This window comes from Falco punctatus, assembly GCF_963210335.1.
Source record: "Falco punctatus genome assembly, chromosome: Z".
NCBI classification, from domain to species: domain Eukaryota; kingdom Metazoa; phylum Chordata; class Aves; order Falconiformes; family Falconidae; genus Falco; species Falco punctatus.
The window spans coordinates 36,239,384-36,266,342 of NC_137586.1; the positions used below are offsets into that span (position 1 = coordinate 36,239,384).

The window sequence follows — 26,959 nt, forward strand, 5'->3', positions numbered from 1 at the left end:
ACGGGTGTTTGTTGTGGATGTATATGCTGGAGGTAGGACAGGAAACACAAAAATGTAACTTTGGATTATAATCCAGACAGGAAGGAATGAAATGAGCTACCCAATGCTTCAAAGAGGTCATGTGTCACAGAATCCCAGAGATGATGTTATATTATAAAACATAGGCTAGCCTATAGTCATATCCTCTTTAGGCTACTCAGCAGAAGATGGGTTGAGAGGTTTGCACAGTGCTCAAAATTCACTCTTTTCTTTTTGACTTTCTGCTTCCATTTCTTGTGGGGCATTGACGTTTATTTTTATGGAGTACTGAACACTTGTACAGCTACTTGCATTATTGCACTTCCAGAGTTAATGAAGTCTAAATACTGGAACCTTTCTAAAAAAGCATTGTGTTCTGGCAGGAGGCTGCTGTCTGCTTTCATGAGGCTCTATCTCCTCTACAATGCAGTGCAAGCTCAGAAGAGGCATACAGGAACTCTGCCTGTTTCAGCCTGCCTGCTCAGGTTGCACCGATTCCCCCATGCAGGTACAGAAAAGGTTATGAGAAAATACAGCTTAATAATCCTGCAATATTTTTGTGAGTTACCCTTACATTTTTTGAGAGAATGGCTAAGAAGCCCTGTAGCAAAAGAGCAGATGCTGTAGTGAAGAAAGAAGTAAACTTTGTTTCCACAGTATATGACCAGAACCATTTCTTCGTTTTTGTGTCAGTGGAGGTGTGGGACTTGGTATATGTACACATACACACACACACACAAACATTATATATATATAATTGTTTATATATATATATAGTTTATATAATTGTTTATATAATATATATATGTTGGGGGGGTGGGGGGGTGTAGAAGCAGCAGAATTTATTCCTTTTTCTTTTTCTGTCTAGTTTAATCCTTGAGGTTAGTCCAAACTGTGATTCCTAATCAATTGTATAAGCCAATTACATTTGCAGTATGACTTCACTGTAGCCACTGGAGATGCATTGATGGTCAGTCTTCACTTTCTGTACAAACTCTGTTATAACTCCAGTCTGATCAAACAAATGGGACAAAACCCCTGTACTGGAATTCTGAACGCCCCTCTTGTGCAGGGAAAAGACAAAATACTAATTATCTTGCTAGCTGAGAGAAGTGTACTGGTTACTTAATCAACAGAAAGGAATCTATAAAGTGAAAATTGTGCGAGTGATGCCAAGTTCTGGTTTGGATGCTCTACCTGTTTCAGCTTCCAGTGATTTTGTGAAAGTTTGGTCACTAAGGAGAGGGTAACACAGGGCTGAGAACCTGGGGCATCCCAGGCCCATATTAACACAGATGCTTTTGCAGTACCAAACCAAGTGAATGTAGAAACATTCCACTTAATGGGGGCATGATGTATGCTGTGTAGCAAAGGCCTCTTTCTTTCCATCTTCAGTATCAGCACTGTACAAGTCAAGGCACATGCATTTTTGATTGCGGTCCCTGGCTCAGTACCTAGTTGGGTCCTGTTACATGGTACAGTATGTAGCATTCTTATACGATAATTACTGCAAGTTTTTTACTGGAGCTGGTAATCCTTATCTAATTAGTGGAAACAAACAATTTAACAAAAAAAGCTCAGAAAGGAGGGAGAGGAAGCTGAGTGTTTCATTCACACTACTAAATATCGAAAGTTTATTATCCAGTTATTATTTATCCAGTCATTATTGGGCATTCAGTAGTACAGAACAACCAATCAGTGCCCAAAACCTCACACAGATTTGCAGTAATGCTGTGAAAAACACACATATATGGGCAAGAAATTGCATGTTTTGTTCTGACAAAGGTTAAGAAGTAATGGCACATCACTGAACCAGAATTCACTGCTTCAGCTGTTGCTGCAGAGCTGAAAGAGCTGTTTGTCCTTTAAAGATCTTATTATAATAAAATTTGCTGTGAAACTTCAGTTGTTTCATGCTGACTGCACAGGTAATTTGAATCTCTGATGATACTTTCACCGTAATAAATCCATAAAAATAGAGTACATTGGAGGTTCCCCAGTTCCATCTAGTATTTATGTAATTTACTCCCACCCCACCTGTCTGAAATGTTTTGTCCTCTATTAACCAACCAATGCTTCCACAAAAGAAAAGAGATTTGAAAGGTGAGTGGAAAGTCTGGAAAAACTGGCCAGTCACTGATTCTCAGGGCTTACAGTCTGAGGAGCCAGGAGTTTCTTTAGAAGGTCTACATTAGTTTGTATGAGATGCACATGCACCGCAATAAGACAAAGATAATAGGCTAAACATTTCTAAAGGTTAAAATCCTTAAAAACATCTCCAAGGGACAAAAAATAAAACCAAATATGAAACGGTCATTTAAGTACAACTGGAAATATAGCACTGAATTGAAAACCTGAGTAAGATTTTCGCAACTTTATTTATACATATATATAAGCAATTGTGATGAGTTTTCACTGCACAGTCTCTGTCTGAACATTGTAAACTATAATGAACAAAACAGTGACATATTTGCACCAATAGTGAAATATATCACCATGTGTACATTGGACTAAGTTATCTGAAATAAGACTATGCTTGCTGCAGTGCTTTATTTATGAATCTTATTGATACAGTACTGTGAGGGACAGCTCACCAACACAGAGATCACAAGAAGCACTCATTGATTTTGTCAAGAATAAAAGATGCTTACATTCTTGCTGTCCTCTATCTCCTGGGAATCAGGGATGTGGCCAGGCTAACACCTGTGCAGCTTAGTAGCTGATAGTGTGTTGCAAATAGTGACAGAGTATGAGCAATTAAGCCTAACTCTATTGCTGATTAAATCTTCTATTAAAAAATCTAAGCTAGCTGCACATCTAAGGCACATTTTTTATTCTACTACACACACACACAAACACAGGCATGTGTGTGCATGCCTCTTGTCTGCACAAGAAACAACCTGAAGGTATCCAAAATCCACTCCCAGGACTTCTGGCCCACTAAGACACCAATGCCTAGACAATGCAGAAGCTATGTAAGCAGAGTAGCTGTAAGGTGCTCCAGCATGTCTGAAATTGAGCTAGGTTATTCTCTGCTGCTAGCTGCCCTAGCTAAAAACTGGTGCTAAACGTCCTAGCTAAAGGCCTCTGTTTTGTCTGCAGACATTTTTCTGATATTCCTTAGTTGTTATATTGACAGGGCTGCTGCCTCAAAACATACATAAAAATTGCTAGTCAAAAAAATAAAGGTGTCTGAAAATTAATTTCATTTGTGTATCTTAATGATCTATTTATTATCCAGATTAACCAGCATCCAGTGAATGAAGGCTCTAACTACTTAACTACTTGCAAAGCTGAAATTAAAGGAGACTCAAAGATTGAAAAAAATCAATCCATGCTATCTCTTCGTAACAAGTGGAAACTTACTAGCTTACCAGTGGTGGTAAACCACAATGACAAGATTCATGATTGCATTGACCTGCATTTTTCAAATATGGAATTAAAATGGACAAGGCAAGACATATGTGCAGAACAGCACGATTAAGAACAGACCTCATTCAACATGGAAGGGAACTACATAAGTATCTTCGGGAACAGACAGGACAGACAGTACCCAGCAATCAATAAACTTATCAAAAATGTGCTGTCAAAAAAGGCTCTTATCAGCTAAGACAAGCAAAAAAATATTAGCAAGGTACTATGGAAAGCACACAGACCGTGTTTTCTGTTAGGCGTGGTGGCAGAAAACCTGCAGTGCTTTAGCAAACGCATGTTGAGCAAGTATACAATCAGAGTATTGGTACTGTGTCAAATTAAGCTTTGTGTACTTTTATAAAGAACTCTTGGACTTTATAGGAAACCTCATCTATCAAGAAAGAAAACTGAAGCTGCAAATCCATGAGACTGGAGATGGATGATTTGGAAGCGTAAATCTATCAGGACTGAACCTGGATAGTCTATGCTATGCTTAAAACAAACACAGAAATTCAGCTATTTAATTTGTAAGCTACTGTGTTTGGAAGAACAACAACACCTGCTAGGAACAATGCTGTTAATCCTGCTTTATTTTATTGGTTTGTGTGAAATGAAATGGTTTATGTAATTCATACAAGAGGATGGAGGTTATCGACATTTCTCTGTCCTGCTTCCTTCCTTGTTAGATGTTTCCACTGTAGAATGAATCATAGCATAATAGAATGGTTTGCGTTGGAAAAGACCTTAAAGATCATCAAGTTCCACTCCCCTGCCATAAGCAGGGACACCCTCCACTAGACCAGGCTGCTCAAAGCCCCATCCAACCTGGCCTTGAACGCTGCCAGGGATGGGGCATCCGCAATTTCTCTGGCTAACCAGTTCCAGTGTGTCACCACCCGCACAGTAAATCCTGTTTCAGCTTAAAGCCATTACCTCTTGTCCTGTCACTACATGGCCTTGTAAAAAGTCCCTCTCCAGCTTTCTTGTAGGCCCCCTTTAAGCACTGGAAGTCCACAGTAAGGTCTCCCTGGAATCGTATTTTCTCTAGGCTTAACAGCCCCAGCTCTCTAAGCATGTCTTCACAGAACAGGTGCTCCAGCCCTCTGATCACTTTTGTGACCTTCCTCTGGACCTGCTCCAACAGATCCACCTCCTTCTTATGCTGGGGGCCCCAGAGCTGAAGGCAGCACTCCAGGGGGGTCTGATCAGAGCGGAGTAGAGGGGGAGAGTTCCCTCCGCCTGCGGGCCACACTTCTTTTGATGCAGCCCAGGATACGGTTGTCTTTCAGGGCTGCAAGCGCACGTGGCCCACTCATACTGAGTGTCGCATCCACCAACGCCCCCAGGCCCTTCCCCGCAGGGCCGCTCTCAATCCACTCAGCGCCCAGCCGGTATTTGTGCTTGGGATTGCTCCAACCCAGGTGCAGGACCTTGGCCTTGGCCTTGCTGAACTTCATGAGGTTTGCCCAGGCCCACCGCTCCAGCCTGTCAGGGTCCCTCTGGATGGCATTCCTTTCCTCCAGCACGTTGACGTCACTACACAGCTTGGTGTCATCAGCCGACTCGCTGAGGGTGCAATCAATGCCACTGTCCATGTTGCTGACAAAGACTTTAAACGGCACTGGTCCCAATACTGACCCCTGAGGATTTCCACTTGTTGCTAGCCTCCACTTGGACACCTTCCCTTGCTTGGAATTTGTTACCTATGTTATTGTAACTCCTTAACTTCAGAGGCTGCCAAGATATCTCCTAATCAATGGAGGAATTAATCTTTTTAAGAGATAATGCAATAAGGGATTATTTTGTTTGTTTCCTTTATGTCTCACACTTACACAGTGTCCTGGTTTCAGCTGGGATGGTTACTTTTGCTCTCAGTAGCTGCTGCAGTGCTGTGTTTTGGCTTTAGTGTGAGGACAATCTTGATAACCCACGGACCTTTTTAGTTGTTTCTGGGTAATATTTACACTAAGTCAAGGAGTTCTCAGTTTTTCAGACCTTGCCAGAGAAAAGGCTGCAGAGGCACAAGAACTGGGAGGACAGGTGACCCCACTGGCCAAAGGGGTATTTCACACCATGGGATGTCATGCTGGGTATATAAGCTGTGGGAAGAAGGAAGCAGGGGACATTTGGTGTTATGGCATTTGTCTTCCCAAGTAACCATTACACATGATGAAACCCTGCTTTCCTGGAGAAGGCTGAATACCTGCCCGCTGATGGAGTGATGAAAGAATTCCTTGTTTTGCTTAGCTTGCATGCACAGCTTTTGCTTTCCCTATTAAGCTGTCTTTATCTCAATCCAAGAGTTTTCTCACTGTCACTCTTCGAATCCTCTCCCCCATCCCACTGTGGGGGAGTGAAAGAGTGGCTGCGTGGTGCTTAGTTGCCAGCCAGGATTAAACCGCAACACAACACCCAACCATCATGTTTCATTCTTCTTTAAATTAAACATTGGTTTAATGTTCACATGATTATTCAGTGCCTGCTGATTTACAGCCCTTGAATTCCCCCATCTTTGCTAATTGACCTGTAGTAGACTAGCTCAGATTAGGTTTGAAATGAGAACTCTGACACATAAGTTTTAATTTCTGGCTTAATTTCTGACTGAGCTATACAGCTTCTAAACAATTATAAGCTATTGACTAAACCTTCCCCAGCTCCCTGAAGTCCCACTCATAAAGGTGGTTTATATTTTTCATTCTTATGAAGATAGTATCAACAAAGGTTTCACACAAAATCATTGAAAGAGCACCATAAATAACTTCATAAATACACAAATTCTTCCCCAGTGAAAGCTGAATGAACACTTTAAGTACATTTTGGTATTTCTATGTTACTTTGATAAATTTGTATTTGTAATGCCTGATGGTTTCTTTTTTTGTTTAATTATATTGACCTTTGATTTTCCAATGTGCTTTTATAACCTAAGTGCTGAGCAGAATGATTTGCTTCCACTGCACATTCTGCAAGGACCTAGAATATGCAGCCACACCACCTTCCCCTGGAATTAGTTTTTTCCATCCTCTGGCTCAAGTACTTTTTCCTAAAATTTTTATATTATTTTTTTCATTTTGTTTTATTTTGGTAGGCAACTTAGCAAAGGATTTTGTTTTGCCTTACAACCCTCTGTGCTGTTGCAGTATTAGCTAACTGAGTTTTAAGAAAAAAAACTTCTAAAAAGCAGCTTGTATCAAAAACCCCGTATGAATCAAATTCATTGGGATATACTGAAGTGAATTTTCCCACTTACTTCACAAAATGATTTTCAGAATAAGAATAGCTGTACCACCTTTCATAGAAGCAATGTATAGTTTCTAAAAGAGATATTTAACTTGCGTAGAATTTGGATGTGAGATTTACAAAGCAAACTCAAGAGACAATGGTGCCATTCTTCCTTTTGAATGAAGTTCTCCAGTATGAGTTAGAGAACGTTGGTGCAGCTTCAATTCTTACTGGCTTTAGAGCTCAGCTTTGTGCAGTAGAGCTGCATCTTTAAATTATCTTACTTAGGAAAGGAGTTACAACAGCATGGGAGTTATTCTGTCTCATGCCACTGCTGGAAGGTTCCCAGCTAACTCTACCTCTGTTGCAAACACCCTAGCAGAAACTCTATCTGTAGAGACTGAAGCCGTCTGGAGCTTTGCTATGCATCTTCACCTCTCAACACTGGGAAGTAGACCAATTCCCAAATCCCTACAAATGACCTAATTATGTTGCCCCTTTACCCTCTGTAAAACGGGTTTAAGTTCCTTGAAGGAAAATATGAGAACTTGAGAACTAATCTAAGAATGGCCAGATAACAGGAATGAAACATCACTGTAAATGAATTACATGAGGATTTTGAGAAAAAACTGAGCACATTTAGTTTGCCTGTGCTCAAATGAAGTAACAGAAACACAAGACTGAAATCAGGGTGCAAATCGAATGGAAACAAGGTTTAGACCATGTGTTAAAGAAAATACTGATGACTGCCAACATTCAAATGTGGCAAAAAAACAGTGGAAAGGTTGTTGTACCATTAGGCTTAATGTGGCAGTGTGCTGCAAATTGCTACAATGACATTTATAAGGAATTTATTTACCATCTAGATATCCATAAAAGATTTTTACACGGTGTTTTGCTGAGTAACACAGTTTAGATTACTTATATTTTAAAAAAAGATGGTGCAATTTCATGTGTTCTGCTAGAGAAAGCCAAGGTACAGTTTTCAGAAATGTTCTGTCCCAATAACCCTGACAATGTTTGTCAGAGGTTCTGAAAATCAGGCAGCTTCAATGAGTAGCTTAACATATGAACTATCTCAGATTAGTTGTTCTTTTGAAGATCAGGTACAAGACAGTTTTGGTGTTTTGTTTTCTCTTTTTTCCTGTTTTCTTCTACACCTTCTCTGAAAAACAGATTTCATGACCAGGCAACTGGAAGAATAGAGAAGAATCTGATTCTAGATTCTTTGGAATGATATCATCGTGTAGGTTAATAAAAGCATCTATCTGCCACACTTACCTACCTACTATCAGTATTTACAAGGTCACACTAGAGCCCTTTGGTGATAAAAAATGCAATTCTTTCTGTGCAGATGGGTTATTTCCTATGTATTACTCCCCATTGTACTTGCATGACAGGTTTAAGTTAGCAAAGATTTTTGCTATTAAAATCATCAGATAATGCAAACAAATATTGCTAGAAGTAGCATGCAGTGCTAAATTTGCAAAATCAAGTATATGTAACATAAGAACAGATGTGATTAGCAACCTAAAGTCATAACGGTGTGCACAAAAGACAGGATTAGGGTTGCACTGATAAAAGCACTTACTGCATTTGGTTATTGCTTGAATATGCAACAATGATGTTTCCTTTATTTTTTTATTGTTAGAATTTTATTTTGCCATATAGAATAAAAAGAAGTGCTTAGCATATTACGTTTATTTATGTTAAAATGGGATTTGCATTTGGAATATATATAGACACATATACGTACATGTAGATCTCATAAATACATACAAATATTTCAAAATAAGATGTGATACATTATAGGCAAACATAATTTGCTATTGTTCACTACAGTTTATTAAAAACAGAAGTTATCTCACTGGAGCAGATTTAAAAGCATTATTCATGTAGATTGCTCCAGGAGATGAAGTCAAAATGGCATGATATACTGAAGGGCAGACACTAAATTAAGTTCTCTTTGGCTGACAAGGGTCACCATTAAATTTACTCAAAGTAGTTTTAAGTCCATTGACACTGACACACATAAATTTTGTTTTAATAAAGAAAATATTTTCGGCTCCCAGGAATATAGATGTTCTAGGAAAAAAAAAAAAAAGAAAAAGAAGTGTGAGCATGAGTAAAAGTGTTAGATTCAGCTCGGAGAATACAAATATGCATAGCCTGTAATATACGGTGAGTCAGGGCATTCAACTCCTTTTTGGTCTGATTTATAGCCAGGCAGCATACTAGTAATCTCAATCAACAGTCAGTGGAAGCTCCAGGGGCATAATACCCTTGAAAACAAGGCCTTGTATCACCAGGCTATCACACAGAAACTGAATTTGGTGGACCTTTCTATGCCCACATCGTCTCTTATTTATACTTCTGTTCACCCAGTTTGTATGTAAAATTTGCAGCAGACAGGAATATACTCTTTTGAAATAGCCAGCAAATGCCAGATCCTGAAATGTAACTTATTCAATTCTTATTCAAAATAACATAGAAAGTAACATAGAAATATATTCTAAATTTTCTATAAATAATTAAAATTATGACATATATAATTTTCATAGGTCTGCTTTCTACCTCTCACTGTGTTTTGCAGACAATGGAGCCCTTTCCCAAATACTAGGTACAATGGGGGTTTTCTGTCAAAAGCACAATGGCTCGCACAAGAAACACCCACTCCTTTCCTGGAATCTCCATATGGTCTCACTTTTCATACTTTAAAATAATATTAACACGAAAGTGGATGGAAGCATCTCTATGTGGACTTGGGACTAGGCCAGGAAGTGGTGCCTGCTAACATGCCCAGGACAAGGCGGCGGTAATCTCCCACTTAGTTTGTCGTTCTTCACTTTGGTAGTATACCCAAAAGTGCCGATGCGACTCATGTTCAAGATCCTTTCCCTCATCGCAAGTCACTTCCAAGAACTGCATTAAGTCAGTAAGACTCGGTGATCTGGAGGCATTGCTCTGCCTCTGGATGCCCTGCTGCGTGGTATAGTTGCTTCCCCAACACCTCATAGACCTGAGACAGGAGCATCAAGCCTGTGTGGTGGGGGCACAATGGCAAGCAAGTCCACGTAGAGTTTAGAAACAGCTTTAGGTACTTCTGAAAATGTTGTCACCCTGTCTGACTAGCTTGTGTTGAGCATTTGTTGTGACGGAATTACAAAGCCAATATAGGATGGCTGCTTTCAACCCGCTGATAAGAGCTTTGTGCGAGTGTGCATCTCCGTCGTACTAATTTGCAGCACACATATGCTGTGACTGGTCCAGCCTGCAGAGAGGGATCATTATGTTTGGATCACATTGCTCATGTTGTTTAGCCTTTTGCTGGCAGAGCCTGAGTTGTTAATTACTGTTCTGCCAGTGTTTTTAACACTGAACAGCTGAAGTACACGACTTTCACCTGGGTTCTAGACGTTTACCTTCAAGCCAACAGCCACCCCAGCAGGTTAGGACAGGCAGGCTTTAGATTTGCTTTTCTACACATCTCTGACATTGTGATGGGAGAAGAGCACTTGTTGAGGGATCCCAATTAGGCAGGCTATGACTAGCACCTGTGGTGTAAGGCAAAGCGGGCCTGAAGGAGCTGGTATGGCTACAACCGTTTCCTCAGCTATCTGGACCACAGCGATCCTGCGTTTGCTACAGCTCTTTTCCTCGTTACCGTTCCACCGATCCCTTCCCTGCGGGCTCCTTTACACCGGTGGTGCCGTGCGGGTCCAGGCGCCCCGCTCCTGGCCGGCGATGCTGTTGAGCCGAGGCCGCGGCCCGCGCAGGGCCAGGCCGCCGCGGGGTCCGGCACCCGTGGGCCGCACGGGGCGACCCCGTACCCCGGTGCTGGGGCCACTCCAGGGCGGGGGGGCCCGGCCGTCGGTCCCGACCGCTGGGCCGCCGCGGGCGGGCGGGGTGGCGGGCAGGGTCCCTGGGGCCGGCGGCCGCGCTGCAGCGGCCCCGCTTAGCGCCGGCGGCGGGTGGCTGCGGGGGCGGCCGGCACCTGGGGGGCGGTGGCGAGGGGCGGCCCCGCGCGCCCGGTGGAAGGCGGCGCGTCACCCCCCTGACGTCACGGCACCCCCGCACCGTCGCCGCCGTCTGACAGCCTCCGCCGGGCGCGCGGTGCGTGCGGCGCGAGCGGGCAGGCGGCCACCCCGCATCGCCCCTCGGCTCCCCTCGGCTCGGCTGCCCTCGGCTGCGGCGCCGCCCTCGCCATGTCGGTGGCCGGGCTCAAGAAGCAGTTCCACAAAGCGACCCAGGTACTCCCCGCCCCGCGGCGGCGGGCGGGCGTGGGGCGCACGCGTGGGTGAGCGGTGCCGGGTTATGCCCGGCTGTGCGCCCGGCGCCCGTGTGCGTGGGCATGCACGGGTGTGCGAGGCGCACGAGTGTGCGTGGGCGTGCACGCGTGTGCAAGGTGAGTGCGCTTGGACGGATGTTGTGCACGGGTGTGCGTGCTGTGCGTGCGCACGAGTGCGTGAATGTGTACGGGTGTCCGTGGTGCGCGCGTGTGCGTGGTTCACAGGTTTGCACGAACGTGCACGGTGCGTGAATGTGCACGAGTGTGGGTGGGTCTGCACGGGTGTCCGGGGCTTTGTGTGAGTGCGCAGGTTTCCCTCAGTGAGTGGGCTGTGCAGTACACGCGTGGGTAGGCCAGGGGCTGCCGGCCGGCCGCATCGCCGCCCCCCCCCCCCCCGTCGCCCCCCGGCTCCGGCAGCGCTGCGGCAGGCGGGCGGGGGCTCCCGGGGCGCGGGAGCGGGCACTGAGGTGGCACGGCGGGCCGGTGGGGCACGGCGGGGCTGTGGGCAGCCAGGGTGGCCGCGGGCCTCGGACCTTCTTTACCGAGGGCTGCACGCCGTGTTCCCACTGGCGAGCCTGACTGTAAATCAGCAATAAACATTACCTTTTTGTTCTGTTTTCCGGCTCCAGAGTACAGCTGAAATCTGAATGTTGAGGTTTGGTCCTGTTGCTTTAGGCACAGTGTGATATTGCAGGAAGGTCAGAGTGGATGCTTCACCAATCTTAGAGTTGTTTCATAATACAGAATCTCTGTGTTGTATTCCGTAAGGGTACTGTTTCTGAATTAGGTTCTGACTCAGCATGCTTTAGCGATAAATCTAAAATGGTTTCATAGAAGTCAGGGAAATTTTTTTGGAATTCGGAGTTTTGAGAACAAGACCAGCGTTATGTGACTTTTTTGTGGTTGGGTTTTTTTGGGGGGTTTGTTTTTTGTTTTTTTTTTTAGTTTGCTTACAACTAAGTACAAAAATCCTGATTATTTCCTACTAATTGTGTTTGCAGGCATCTTCAGGTACCAGTCTTGGTCACTGTAAGCAGTCTGTAGGTGCAGGCATGCAAGATGCAGCAGTCGTTACGCTTTCAGCACCTGTGTTTTTCCCTTTGTCATCCATCTCATCTCTTGTTGCACTGTGGGGAAACGTTACTGAAAGAAAAATTCTTAATACAAGCTCTCGTCCAAATTCTGATTCTCAGTGCCTTGCATTCGCAGCAATACCCATTATGATTCTAAATGCAGTGGGATATGTCAGGTCCTGCAGGTGCTCATGCAGGCATCAAATGACATTGTGTCTCACCTTTCATACCACATTGAGCTGCATCGTTGTTAAAGTAAGCTTCACAAGAAACCGGCTGTACTCATGACAGATGCAGGAAGGAGCAGTTAAGGGTATCTGAGCCCATCCTGCAGTGCCCATCTGCCGCTGCTGCTTTGTTATTTCTCCCCCTACTACCTACAGTGCTATCAGAAGCCCAGGAATCATCATTGCGGTACTGAGTTCTGGTAGTAAGAACTACATGTCTGTGTTATCCACATTTAGCAAGCAGGCAAGCTGAAGTTCACTTTTTAATAACAGAAGTCTCAGTTCGCTATGATTGTAAACTAATGACCATGCCTCCACAGCAGCAGAGGTAAACACCTTTTTTGGAGGGACCATGGTGTGAGAGGTCTGTGCATGCTGTTCTGTCCTTCAGATGACACTCCCACACTGATTGTCAGCAATAATGTCATTTAGAAGGAAAGGTTTTAGCTGGCTGAAACCAAAAACCTATGTTTTTGATGCCAGATTTAGCAGCCTGACATCAGATGACCCAGGAATTTTTGGGCCCAGCCTTGACTTTCACAGACTGTGTATGCAGGCCATGAAGATGGGAATGACTCACAAGTAGGTTGCGAGACTGATCTGTTTATTGGCTTGTTTTCAGTATAAGTGAGAAATCCAGGACTTAGTCGTGCTGACCTTACTCTAGGGAGTAATCCTTTTGACTAGGGGTTAATCCCCAGGTGAAACATGGATTGACATTGCTGGTATGAATGAAGCTTCCCAGATAGGACCAAAGTTTGGAAGTTTAAAAAATTCTCGATTATCCCTTTGGTTCTTATTCATGTAAGCACATGTGTATGATGTGCTGTCATAATAGAGCCCTAAATCATACCAGAAACAATTTCAAGTTATTTCTCAGGTTGCTATGTTCTTTAACCCAGTTCAGCATTGTGAAGTCTTGAAGTCTTTCGTTTAGTTTCTTTATATCTTTAATGCTATTTTTCTTGTTGTAATGTCAGTACCCCTTATACACAGAGAGTTTATGATCATGAGTGTACAATATTGTTAATACAAAATACAGTTCCAGTTAGAAGTGTAAAGATTTGTGGCCCAATTTTAATGTTATTAAGAAGTTTTTCTCTCATCCAGAAGCCCACTTTCCATAGCACAGCTTAAAATTATGTGACTTCTGTGTCTGGATTATTTTATACAATGTAAGCATTTTGCTTTCATTCATCGTTTTCTGACTTGTAAAATGTCAAACTAGCTTGCATGAAATAGGGCCATTCTTTTTTTTTACTAGAAGCCATGCTGAAGGACTTAATGCCTGTCAAATTCCGTGCACCAACTGCAACAGCAGTGAGTCATTGAAAAGCAGGAGGAAGCTGCTCCTTCCAGAATGAGTGGAGTGTTCACCCTTTTGCCTTTCATAAAAACTTCAATGGTTTTACCTCTGTGTGGCATCATAAAGTTTAGAAGAAATATTCCTGAGTTTGTAAAAGGAGGGTCAGCCTGGAAGTAGTGACATTCATGCAGAATTACAAGGTGTTAGATTGACAGGTATGGAGCAGGTTAGATTATTAACTACTCTATCCCAAATCTGGGTTCTTCACCTGGCATGCAAGAACCAATCCACACACAGAGTCACAATGCTTGTTTATTGCCTGTCTGTGCAAAGATGGGTGCTAGGTGGTAAATCCACAAAGCTACTGCACCTCTTAACACATGGTGAAACATGTTATACTCTTTGAACATTTGTTGATAATTATGTTTAATCACACTTAATTCTCGGTTGTTCTAGGAGCGTCTTCATTTATAGGTATAATACTCTTGCGCATGTTCTGTGGAGAGGGGGCTTTGTTAGTAGGTGGCTCTCTTTGCTCGAGGGTGGATCTTTTAGTATGCCAATTAGGGTAATTTAACATAGTTCAAGAAATTTTCTGTCTGGTCTCATTAACCATTTCTCCTGGTGTTTATCTCGTTATTTCTTAGCTTGACATATTTATGGTGTCTATTCCTTCTCCCAAGGCCACGTCTTGTTAACTGTTTGTAAGGGTTAATTAATATCCTCTGTTTTTCAAGTTCTTTCTTGGTTTTCATTATAGATATTGACTTTTTTTTTTTTTTTTAATAAATCATTCTTGTATTTACCCACAGAACACTTAGGAAGAAGTAACGCTATTTGAATGTTAACTGTGCTGCTGCAAATCTGTCAGACATCCTGCTGCAAAGGTTTTTTTTCTAGAAATGGGCAGCTAAGTGGTGTGCCACCAAAAGGTCCCTTTTTTATTTAGGCTTGCAAAATCCTCTGCCATTAGTGCTATGTCAGCGTGACCAAGAGACTGTTACTTCCTATAGGTCTGTATACAGTTTTAAAACCACCAGAGTAATTTTGGGTCATACAGATTTGACAGTCTGGGGCATTTGAACAGAGTTGTTTTAAAATAGCGTGAGCTTTGTTTCCACATGACTGCATTCATTGTATAATATGGCTCTTGTGAGGCACAGTCAAGACTAAGCTTTCAGAAAATAATTTCATACAGAAAGAAGTGAACAAAACTCCTGGGAATGGCCACATCCAACTTTCCCCTGGGAACCACTGACATTTAAACATCAGTCTGAATGTGGTGATTTGAACAAAAAGGCCTGTAATATGACTTACTTCCTACCACTGTGTTCTGCTTTTATGCTAGAACATGATTTGTCTTAACACTAGGACAGAAGTCGCCAGTTTGCACAGTTTTATAGAGAGACAGGTTTATTACTGACAGAAACAGCTGAAGACACAACTTCTACTCCACTCGTAGTTGTCAGTAACTTGTTACATGCCCTTGTTTTCAGGTGGAAAATACCATGTTTCCTCTGTAACAAGGCAGCCTGTGAAGAGCACAGTGAGTGACTGACCCTAGTGTTTAGTAAGAAGCAAATGAGACTCCTGCCTTGCTGTGGTATTACCCACATCATGGGGATTCCGCATTGATTCAGATCGGTCTATATAGGTTCATTCACAAAGAAGAGCACATTAGGGTTGAAGCAGAGTTTGAAATTGTTGATAATCTCTTTTGAAAATGCCCTGGAAGAGTGTCTGCTTAGTGTGGATCCAGCAAACCTTCTGTGTGGACCACTATAGAGGGTAGTTCCACTGAAATCAGTGGGAATATGAGTGTGACAGAAATTCATCACCTTGCCAAATGATTTTTATGTTGTGGTTTATACAGCTGAATGTTTGTTAAATTCGTTGGTCAGAAAAGTGTAAAATATTTTTCACTGGGGTGAGGGAAGCAATCCCTTATACACAGCACGTGTTCCACATTTGCTAAACTCTCAAACTGCAACAAACCAATTGATGTACCGTTCCTTTCGTATTGATAGAGAATGTGGACAGTGATGTGTTGATACCAGTATTTCCCTAAATCCCCATCAAGTCCCATATTCATATATTCCTGACTGTCCCACGGTGTTGAGTGGGACCTGTGCATGCTTGTCACATGGATTTTTCCAGTAAAAGCACGTCCCGTGGCTTTTCCATCTGACTGTGACTGAAGCTGGGCTCACACTGGGTCTGCCTGTCTCCTTCCATGTTTTGCCTCAGCCTTGCCCAGCAGGTTATGCTCAGTTCCCATGTATGTATGTGAGCTGGTCTGTGAAGCTGGACAATGCTGCATTTGTCCTGGTGTGTCTGCTGCACTGTGTGTTGCTTATGTTGGGTGCAAAAGAGCTCCATCCTCCTGCGGTGAGGAAGCTTGTGAGCAGGTAGAGGAAGGAGAGCCATTTGCAAGGTGGTGTGGTTCTGAGGATAGTGCCCAGACTGGCTATTAGAGACCTCTCTTCAAGAGCCATGTACCACCAACAGTCTGTTGGTTTTGTCAGTGCAGAGTGGTACGTTTTGAGATGAAGGAAATTTTTGATCTGGGAATAAAGACTATTTTTAGAGGAAAGCATTTACTTAGCTGTGGAGGGAATTATTTCTGTGGCAGGTAGGGGAGACTCTTTCTGTTTGTGCACTCTGGCTTGATTGCCAGATACAGTATTCACATTTGGCATCATTCCCATGTGTCCTTTTATTGATACTACATAATTGAAAGGGTGAAAAATTGACTGTAATCTAAATTGCCCTTTAGTTGGATGCTGTGTAACCCTTCTGAGTTGTTGATGGCCTAAAAAGCCTGTTCCAGTTTCTAACCCTGTTTCTGAATCTAATTGAAAGAACTGTTGCTTTGTGTACAAAAAATATAATAGCTTGTTTAGGGGGTGGGATTTCTCAAGCACCTGTTGCTGCAGTATCTTTTCAAATGATATATGCAGTTTCCGTTTTTATGTATATATGTATGTATATATAAAGCTGGAGCACTGATTGACGCCCATCTGCAATTTTTCTCTCAGTGATCTGCGGAGGCAAAGAATATCTGTGGAAGCGATGCTCAAAACACAGCCTGCATCAGATTTTTTATTTGTTACCTTGACTTTCATCTTTGCTGGAGATGTTACATAGCAAGGAAGAGCTGCTGCTCTTGTGCATTCATGCAAAACAGTGTCTTTAACACTTAAGTGTGCCCTGGTGACCATGACTAACATACTGATTGATAGTGTGCTTTATGAAGGTGCTGAAGCAGTGCAAACAGGTTTAACCAAAAAAAAAAACCCAGATTTTGCAGCGGTTACTGTGCAGAACATTCTGTAGTTCTACATGCTGTGGAGTGCAGATGGAAGGGAGGTGCCGGGTTGGTCTTAGACATTTGTTATGGAGGATGGAGGGTTGAGGGGCTTGAACATATACTGTCATGACCTATTAGTGTGACAGTGAAGTCTTTGACTTTTAAAAGCTCAACAGGAGGGAGGGAGTTGAAAATCTGCTTTGCAGGCCACAAGGGACTGTTGGAACTCTGTAGTGCATCTGCAGAGAAATTGCAAATCGACAGCATTGGGTGGAAAGTGCCCTGATGAAGCAGGCCCATGGCCCAGTGAAAGTGTGTGGTACTCTCGAGGGCAGCTGAAGCATCTTTTCAACAACCTTTTCTCCTGCAACTAAAAAGTCTCGCTTTGTGCTGCTTTCTGGCAATTTCTGTGACTGTGGTCTTCATTTTCTTCTCACTTAGTGGTCCCTGATGGACAATGGTGGTGCCAATTCTGTCTTAAATATCGGTAGGTGTGCAGACAAAAGAAAACTGAGCGACAGCATGGTATTATTATGACGGTTTTTGCCACAGCAGAATTACCTAGCCTTCAGTGCTTATCTAATCCTGCACTTAATCCTGGAGACAAAATAGTAGCTTTTCTAAACCCGAGGTTACAGCACATGTCACAGGAATCCATCCAATCTGTCACAGAAGTGATGGGAATTAAAATAACCTTTTTTTCTTCTGATGTGAAAAAAGAAAGGATGGAAATTCATATATACTGTGCAAATATTTTTCATAAGCTTTCCCTTTATGGAGTCTCTGTAGACGTGCATAGGAGAAAATAAAAAATGAGAAGCGGCTGTTTGAAGTTCAGCATAATTTCAGCTTGTCTGTGGATGGAAACCACTGTGGCAGACCTGGACAGAGTGAGTCATGTATATGTAGCTGTAACAGATGTATTACTGATGGTGCTCTTGTGCCCATGATGGAGGGCATATCTATATAACTAAATACTGTTTTAAAAGATATTTCCTATTACATAGACTGAAATTGGTAGCTGAAGTAGTCGTTGCAACATCACTTGGGTCACACCAAGAAGCAGCAGCAGTGTAACCTTGCTAGTGGCAGCCTGTAATGGTGGCTTGGTGTGATGCCAGAGGGGCTCCTGAAAGAACGAGAAAGTCAACCACTGGCTTGGTTAAGGGGCCTGTTACTAGAGGAGGGCTGGTGAAGTAAATATGCCACTATTTCACAATAGATAGGTGCCACGCTGGGTTCATGGTCAGCAAAACAGCAGGTATCGTATTGATGTGATTTCCCATTGGGCTGTGTTTTGGTCATACGTTCCTTGGGTTTGTTATCACTTTGTCAAATGGGGATACTATACCGAATCCTTTGTAAGCAGAAGTTCTAAAATAGAGAAAAGTGTTGGCTTTTCCCCCTGCTGTGATGGCAGAAAAGCACTTTACACTGTTAAAATGTTTATATCTTCCTCTGCCTTTTTTTTTTTTTGTGAATTTGATTTTTTAGTCATTTGTGTTATTTATGTATTTATCTACCAATTGTTAATTTTTTGATTGCCTAAATTGCAGTTCTTACTTGCCGCAAAAGGTCTTTAAATATTAAAACAGTTTATCTAAACATTTTAAAATAGGGCTTGTTTTTCACCTTTGTATTAAGAAATAGGTATGGTGTTGTGCAGTAACAGGGAGGATACAATTTATTTTCCATTTTAAAGTGTCCTTGAGCATTAGACATCATTTCTGATCTGCTTCTGTGGGGAAGAGTGCCACCACAACAAAATAGTGTGAAAAGGGGTTCCAAAAGGGATGAAAGTTGTTGGGTTTTCTTCCTTAGAAAGAAAATTCTCCTGGAAATTATTCTTGATTTTATCTTTCCTGTCTTTCAGTAGACTTAACAGCTCTTTTAAGCAAAACTAGCCAATTAGGTACTTTTGCTGAGTTCTGTTCCAGTCTGTACAATTTTCAGTCTTCAAGATATATGCCAAAAAATCCTTTTCATGTAAAATCAATCTAGATGCAGCAAACGAGTTAATAATTCATAAGGTATAAATGTCAAAAATAATGTTTTTCTTTCAGATGAGTCACTTAAGAGTTTGTCTGTCTTGGAAAGTTATAGCATCATCGTCTAAGGACTGAACTTGACGTGCTGCAATTTTACAAGTATAACTCTAAAATGGATGGACTTCATTCTCCCAGTAGATGAACAGCTTTTCAGCTTAATTGATTTTGTTTGGAAAGGGATCTGAGGACAGCCAACTAGGCCCTGTCCTTCCATTGGAATGACAGTGTTTGCACAGAGCTGGCCAAGGCATTAAAGATGACCAGTTCGTGTATTTTTCTCAACCAGTTCACCAGCTGAATTTGTATTTCTCTAGGAATGCTATCTTTGGCATCAAAACAGAGTTAGTTAAATGTGGGTCTGGCTTAAAGTGAAAGGAGGTTTCAGTACTTACGAGCAGGTCCTGAGTTGTCTGTTGGTTGCTTCATGCCATTTTTTGCATTGTCAGGAACGGATGGAATTTGATTTTACTTTCTGATGTAGTGAAAGGAAGTAAGGACATTTAAAACAGAGCTGAGACACAAGGAAAGTTCAACAACTTGCAGGTTTTTTTAGGAACCAAAACCTTTGAATGTGGAAATGTGCCTTGACATGCAGAATATATATATATATATATATATACACACACACATGTATATATGGTTTACTGATTAGACTCTGTCATCCAAGGAGCCTTCCACTAGCATTAACACATGGAAGTTTGTCTCAAGAAGGATGGCTAGATCTTACGGTACTTCTGTTACTTAAGTCTAAATTTGTTTTTTAAACTATGACCATACTGCTCTGAGGCTGGCAGGGAAGTCTCCTTCCTTTTCCACAAAAGTGCTGAAAACCATCTTGCTGTATATGAGGCGGTTCCACTGCTGTCAGAAGTGAATATGACTTGCAGGTAGTAGGCATAATGTACCATACGTCTGCCCTGTCTTAAGTGTAGACAGGTAAAATGTGAGTTTCTGGAGGAGAAGAAGACTTAATTGCTGAAAGCAGAGGCAAGCTTAGATAGGTGAAACAAACTGGACAAAACTGGTAGAGGAAAATGTATTTTTCTGCATAAAAAAACCTAAAGATTACATCACCTATGTAAACTGCTACAAAAGGGCACATGGCAGCAAAAATTAAGCTTTGCATGATAGGAATGGAATTCTCTAACTAAAGTAAGAGCCACAAATGCCTGATAGCAGAAGATACATGACTTTTTTTCTTTGTTTTGCAATGTTGTAATTCAAAATAATTTAAGTCAGGCTTATTTGGGATGTGTAATGTTCACGGATGTCACGTCCCTCCTCCAAGGTCTGGATTGGCACATTTCAGAATGGCTGCATTGTGGTGGCCAAAAAAACCTGTAACGTTTGAAATAGAATGTCAGGCTTTTGGTATTCTCTGGAGAGAATTCTGTTTTTTATTTAACTGTAAAGATGGGAGGGGAGTGAGATATTCCAAAGGAAAATGAAAGAGGATTAAAGAATGGAAAGGTCCTCAAGAGGAATCCCCGAAAATGTAGCAGAGGCAAATTCTGTGCTCTGGTATGTATGAGTGACTCTGGCTAGAGGCAGAAGTGGCAGGTATTAGTGAATGAAGCCAGCACTATCTATTTGCTGCTTCATTAGCCTATTGTGTCCAGGATCCTCAGTTCCTGATCATATACAGCTTAAATAACACCAGTGGGTTAAAGGGGTAAGTGTGGATGTGATGGTGTCTGTTGGTATGCATAGAATCAAATGTGACTAAGGAAGGGAAAAGCCTACATTGTTTCTAAGATGATGATGATCCCATCTGTTGCAGATTTCCTGTCTCATGGGGAGGAAGAATAAGGAAAAGGAAATACTCCTCCAATCCATGGCTCTGATTTGGGAATAATCTTAACAAAAAGTGCTGGACAGTCACTGGAAAGTAAGCTCTGCGTGACTCAGGTGCTTGTTCCTTCCCCTAGGGAGTGTTTGCTGTCCTGAGCCGGCTGGCAGGGTCTTTGTGTTTTGCACGTGTAAAGTTTCCCCAGTGCTGACTGCTAAAGGTTCTGCTGGGTTTTGGTCAGCGAAGTGCCTGCTTCAAAGCATCGACTCATTCAGACAGTTCAGTGAAGTTCGGAACTGTCCTGGGCAGAAGCTGAGCTCTGTGTCAGCATGTTCCTGGGGCTTTGCAGCGCTGTGACGTCTGCGTGGGGGCCTGAGGTGCTGTCAGTGACTGAAAGCACCTGGCTGGGTTGCAAAGGCAAAATGCGCGAATGGATTTATTAGCTGTACACATATATGGCTTTTCATGATGAAAGGCAAAGTTGTCCCCATTTGTCTTGCTTCTCCGTAACCCTGATGTAGGAGGGAAGACTTACTTTAATGTGAGAAAGCATTGGTGCAAACTCTTAAGGTAGGTTTCAGTGTATTTTTAGAAAATCAGCTATCCTGTTCTGTGTTGCTCGGTGCTTAGCGTAAGTGACTAAATTATCTGTCCTTCCTCATATCACTGTTAATCTCTGGACATACATGTACTTGTGGCACTTAAAGTCTAGAAAACCTCAGCTCCAGGAGCTTAGCTGGGGGTTTGGCTGTTGTGTTTCTTGATGCTCATCACAGATATACTGGCCAAGAAAGCAGCTGAGCATGCTTGGGTTGCCTTTTTTGACTGGAGCCTACTGGTACCACTGCAGAATCCATTTTAAAAATAAAGTAAGTTCCTGAGATAAAAACAAATTGGAACATGGATGGACTTAAATTTGAAAATACCTGCCAAACTACAGGAGAAAATTCAGTGATGTCCGAGGGCAGGTGTTACTCTAATTTCTGTTGCTGTGATTTTGTCTCTGGTAGGGTAATTGCTGATTTACTCCTCTCATCTTGAGAACAAGATGACTTCCCAAATTGTACATTAAAATCAGCTATATGGGATTTTTAACAACTTTTACAAAAAGTAGGCAGTTTTCCTGAGCAGGTTTGGAAGGTTCTCTAGAGGCATGCAGACATGGTGCTGTGCGTGCTTGTTCACTTGTATTCTGTGAAGGACTTTTTCTCTCTCTTCTTGCACAGCACATTGGAGCAAGAGAGGTTTGAAAATTTAATGAAGCTGCAATAAACCAGAGTATTCTAGTTCCATATTTTTCTCATTTGTGTTTGCAGATTAACTACCCTTGTGTCCAGGGAAATTTCTTGATCTATAAGAACTTAAACAGATTCACTGCTGTAGACTTTTTTTTCCCCTGATTTCCTTCTGATAATTGTTTAAAACCTTTGTAAAATATTATTACTGAGAACTGTATTTCCTTTAGACTCTACATTCATTTTCTTGCAGTGTAATTAGTTGGGAAGGTAAATTAAGCAGCTGAGGGAGAAGCCATGCATGTCAAATGAGCTTTTTGTTAAAGAATGAAGACCAGACCACTACAGCCTTGTGGACAGCTGAACCAGAGGTGAAGTTTGTTTGAATCTTAGCGCATTTGTGATCACTTGGATTGAGCAGGTAGGAGAAAGCCAGCAAAAGGCAAGAGTAGGACCAGGTGTTGACTTTGCATGCTGTGTTTTAGGAATTTTATTAGCACTACACTGAGGACTTAATAGAAGAGCATGTGAGGAAGATTATGACGGTTTTATTGTGTTTTCTATTCTCTAATGCAACATCATGCAAGTAGGACAGTACACTGGCTGTGTCACTTTCAGAAGTCAGCATTTGATTGCGGTGTCAGTTTTCTGGCTTAAAGTCTCCACTGTTGCCCTTGAGAGTGACTGGGTTTGTGGTTATAGTTCTGAGATGCGCAATGTTGAAACTTGCTGGCATGAGTAAGCATGGATGAGCTAATGACAGCTTGCTCTGTAGTATTCCCTAGTGAGAGGCTCAGAGTGCTTTGAAGTATTGCTGCCCCTTTTTTACTTGCATGGGCTTGCCTTGGAGGTTACCTTCTGTACATTGAAGAAGGAGGTGATAGCCGTTTCTGGCTTTCTTATGCTAAGCTAAGGCTTAAGGGAAAGATACGGGAACTCAGTCCTGTTCTATCATAGATAAACCTACCTTCCTGACAGAAAAGCTCAGGGATGGGATTTTGATCAGGTGGGGTGGTGGTGGTGGCGTGGGTGGAGAAAAAAAGAAATGAAAGCTTAGTAAACAGCAGATTTGTTTCCTGCCACAACCCTCCCCAGCCTGTGCCAGCAGGGAAAACTCTACAGTGCACTCTTCTGCAACCATTTTTCTTCCCACATCTCTGCTGCAAAGTGACCAAGAGGGATGAAAAAGCAACCTTTGCCTCTTTTCCTGTGCCATCCTTTGACATCTGAGGAATTTCTGGCAGAGTTCGTGAGCCTGATTTCCTCTGCACCGTCTCAATGTCACCAAGGAGCTGGGATTTAAGCAGTTAATTCATTGTAACTATGATTGTGACTCCTTGGCTGTACTGACATAATGTGGTTGGTTTGCAGGTGGAAAACCTAGGGTATTGTTGTGACGCCTGATCTATTCTTAAACAACAAGGGTGCTGTCATTTGCAACTGCTCTAAATTATAAAACAACGTAATATGGCTCTTAATTCTTAAGTGTACTTAAAAGGCAGCTAAATCAGTTCACAAAAGCAGACAGTGATCTTTTAATAGCAAAGGTGTTGCAAGCAAGCAATGCATTACCAAGACAGTCATCAAAAATGTTCCTAAAATTTCGTCTGCTACTGATAGTTGTTGCAAATGAACAATGGATGTGACCTGGTTGTTGATAGGAGACATTCACTAATGTATGTGCTGTTTGCCTTTACTCAGCAGCAAGAAAACATTCTGTGGACTAAATTCTGCTGATTTGGGGTGTTTTGCTTATTTATTTTAAGTGTTCAGAGGTAATTTCTAACAAAGCTTTTCTTTTTCTTTTTCTTTTTACTTTTTTTTGAAATCAAGTATTTTTGCAGCATATGATCCCAAACATGAAGAAAACATTACAAGATCAAGATGTTTTAAAAATTAACAATGCTGTCTCATTTTTCTTTTTTTTTTTTTTTTTTTCCTGAATTGTCTTGACATCAGGGTTTAAATTGTTAGTTCTTCTGACCGTAAAAGCTAATGTTTTGTTATAGGCGTATGATTATAAGACTTAAAAGTTAGTTATGAGGGGAAAACAATGCATTGCAGCAGACAGATGACAGCCATATCAAAGGCCTGGCAATAATTCCTCTGAGCCGTTTTGTCTTCTTAAAACTGAGCTCCTTTGGGAGCTGTTCCAGTTTAAAATGTGTGCCAGATCTTTGATGGGTGCATGGTTGTGGCTGTCCATTTTGCTTTCTTTCAGATTAAGTGATGTAGCAGCTGATCTGAACTTCTGAAGCTATGTTGGTGTTGGAAAGCAACAGTGCAAAATGCATGGGTCTGTAGAACAAAACAATTGGCACAGAGGATGCAGTGTCCCCCAGTGGAGGTGTATGATTTATTTATAGTTTGATTTTGGACTAATTCTAGTCTGGTCCTGTGAACTGAATGCCTGTTACTGGTTGAAGCACATCAGGTGAGCTCCTGGAGAGAAATTTCTGCTTCAGTTTCATTTGAAAGAAATCCAGGTCACACGCTGTAAGACTGCTCTGCAGTCTGAATCTTAGTAGAGGAAGTGGGGATGACCATGAGATTTATTTAATAATAATATTAATAATAAAATTAATAATAAAGGCATGAATTTTAACTGCCTTCCCATCCTTTACTTGCACTGCAGCTAGCTTGTTGTGTGTGGTAGGAGGAAGATGGGGACATACTGTACATGTTACTGATCTTCACTGAAATGATAATGCACCTGCAATCTGGAAAAGGTACTTGCTAGTTGCTGCACATTTGTCTTTTCAATTTATTTGCACTACTTAAAATACTTTTACAAGCCAGGTGCTTGTGAGAACTGCAGGAAATAATCCAAGTCCAGGAGGACTTTTCTATGTTGTGTGAATTTTTAAAGTCTTGTTTTCACACAGCTGTGAACAGCTCTCTGTTCAGCTGATGCATTACCTTGAGTTTTAAATTTAGTAAATTGCTTGGCTACTGCTAACTTCCTTTGCCAGCAAGGGTGTAGGTAGATAGAAGGAGAAAAGTAACATCATCCACAGGGAAAAGAAGTAATTCAGATTTATGGACAGAGATGGCTGTATTTTAAGTAATGGTGTAATAGTGAACAGATGTGGCAGAGCAAGTTGCTTTACCTTGAGCACTTTGTAAAGAACTAGGTTGTATCTTCTGAGACACAGACCTACATGGGGGCTGTTACAGAGCCATGAAATATTAAGAAGCCATTGACTGCTGAAAAGCAGTGTGCCTCGCTGTGATCTCTGGTACTCTGGGTACTGTCCTGCCATCAAGGAGCTGATCTGAGGTACTGGATGCCGTGCTACAGCACTGATTGTTCACATCTCCGAAGTTTGGATCATGGAAACCCAGAAGGCTGTTGAGGAACCACTTCTGTTGCTCTGTTGTGAACTCTGATATCTGCCTTACTTGGCCTGAAAAGTAAAGGATCCTTAACCACTACCTTTCTGTGCAGCCAGATAAAAGCTGGGCAATAGATATTCCTACTAACTAAGGGATCCCCACTGGCACTGCAAGCTTTGCTGTGAATTCCTCTCTCCCTGTTCTGTGTCACTTTTGTCTCCCCAATAATATGCCAAAGCTGTGATACTGAAAAAACAGCTGCAAGCTAGTGAGGAAACTCTGTGAATTCTTGGTCTCTTGATATTCCAAGAAGGATAGTTATTGTAAATGTGGTCCTTGAGGCAGATGTTTAGTTATTTGGGTTTTATTGCTGTTACGTATCTCTTTGTTTATTGCTGATGGGAACCATTGCTGTCATACGACCAGAGCCCAGTTAGTAGAGTGGAGTATGGTCTTGCCTTTGCTAGTCTTGCTGCAGGGGCATGCTGTATAATTCCTGATGTGCTAAATTGCCCAAATACACAGTGCTGGTGAGTAATGGTTCTGCCATACCTGTCTGTTGTCACTGATTTGAAATATGTTGTTTTAAAACTGTGGTTTGCAGCCAGAGATAGACCCACAGTTTCACTGAGAGATACCAGCTGAGATTTTGCCATTGATCAGGTATGCAGTGGGGCTGGAAAACCTGATGGATTTAATCTACACCCAAGAGGCAAAGCTTGTTGTAGGAACTGTAACATCTTTGTTAAATAAGGAAGTCCCTGGACTCTGATGCTGCTTGGATTCTGAAGGCTTAATCTTTCCTGATACTTCCAGTCAAGCAATGCACTTCATCAGAGCCACATGGCATGAATTTTAACTGCCTTCCCATCCTTTACTTGCACTGCAGCTAGCTTGTTGTGTGTGGTAGGAGGAAGATGGGGACATACTGTACATTTACATGATTTTTAAGTCCTTATATTTAACTTCTTTATAGAGTTGAAGATTTGGATGGGGAAAGTTTATTTGGACAGGTAAATGTTCTGCACTGACAATGAGTTGATCATAATGCATCATCTTTTTAAAATTTGGGCTGGCTACACTTCCCCAAAATTCTCACAAAAGCTTGAGAAATTGTAATAAACACTGCTTCTCATTAATAATTTCACCAAGGAGTTTGTAGTTTTGTTGATATATATAGTGAGAACCATTCTCTCTTTAAACAGATTGGTGTACCTCCTATTTAACCGTAGTTTACTCCAGACATGGAAGTTAAAGGTTTTTCCACAGGGATGCTCCCTGAATCTGCTTTTTTTGTGTGAACTTTCTTAAGTTGCTAGACATATAGGTGGAGCAGAGTTGGCCCTGAGATGCATAAATGTCCCTTCTGGTTTTAGAAACAGAGATAAAAAGCACCGTAGGGTATCTTCTGTTTTATCCATGAAAAAGCTACAGCTAGCATGAAAAAGTGTTTTCTTAGTAGAAGAGTAGGAGATGCCTTGGAGCACTCTACGTGTGTCTCCTGGGCAGTCATGCTGTGGTTTACAGTAATCGCTACAATGTAAAGGAAGAAATTACCCTTGGAATCGAACCTTTTGTGCCCATCTTGTCCTGCATTATTGGGAGGACTGTAACCACTCGTGGAAATGAAGTTGTGGGAAGACTGTAGGATATTTGTTCTCTGTTTATGCTGCCCATAGTAGTTCAAGTGTAGAAG

At 42.0% G+C, this 26,959-nt stretch overlaps 1 protein-coding gene across 1 annotated transcript in view; it reads left to right on the forward strand.

Moving 5' to 3' along the window:
* The first annotated feature begins 849 nt into the window (after positions 1-849).
* SH3GL2 (SH3 domain containing GRB2 like 2, endophilin A1) overlaps positions 850-26,959 on the forward strand; it is a 117,727-nt gene continuing 91,617 nt past the window's right edge. Inside the window, exon 1 of the mRNA XM_080371897.1 lies at positions 850-10,901. Within this exon, the coding sequence (XP_080228023.1) occupies positions 10,857-10,901 (45 nt within the window). The 5' untranslated portion in view covers positions 850-10,856. The remainder of the gene's footprint in view (positions 10,902-26,959) is intronic.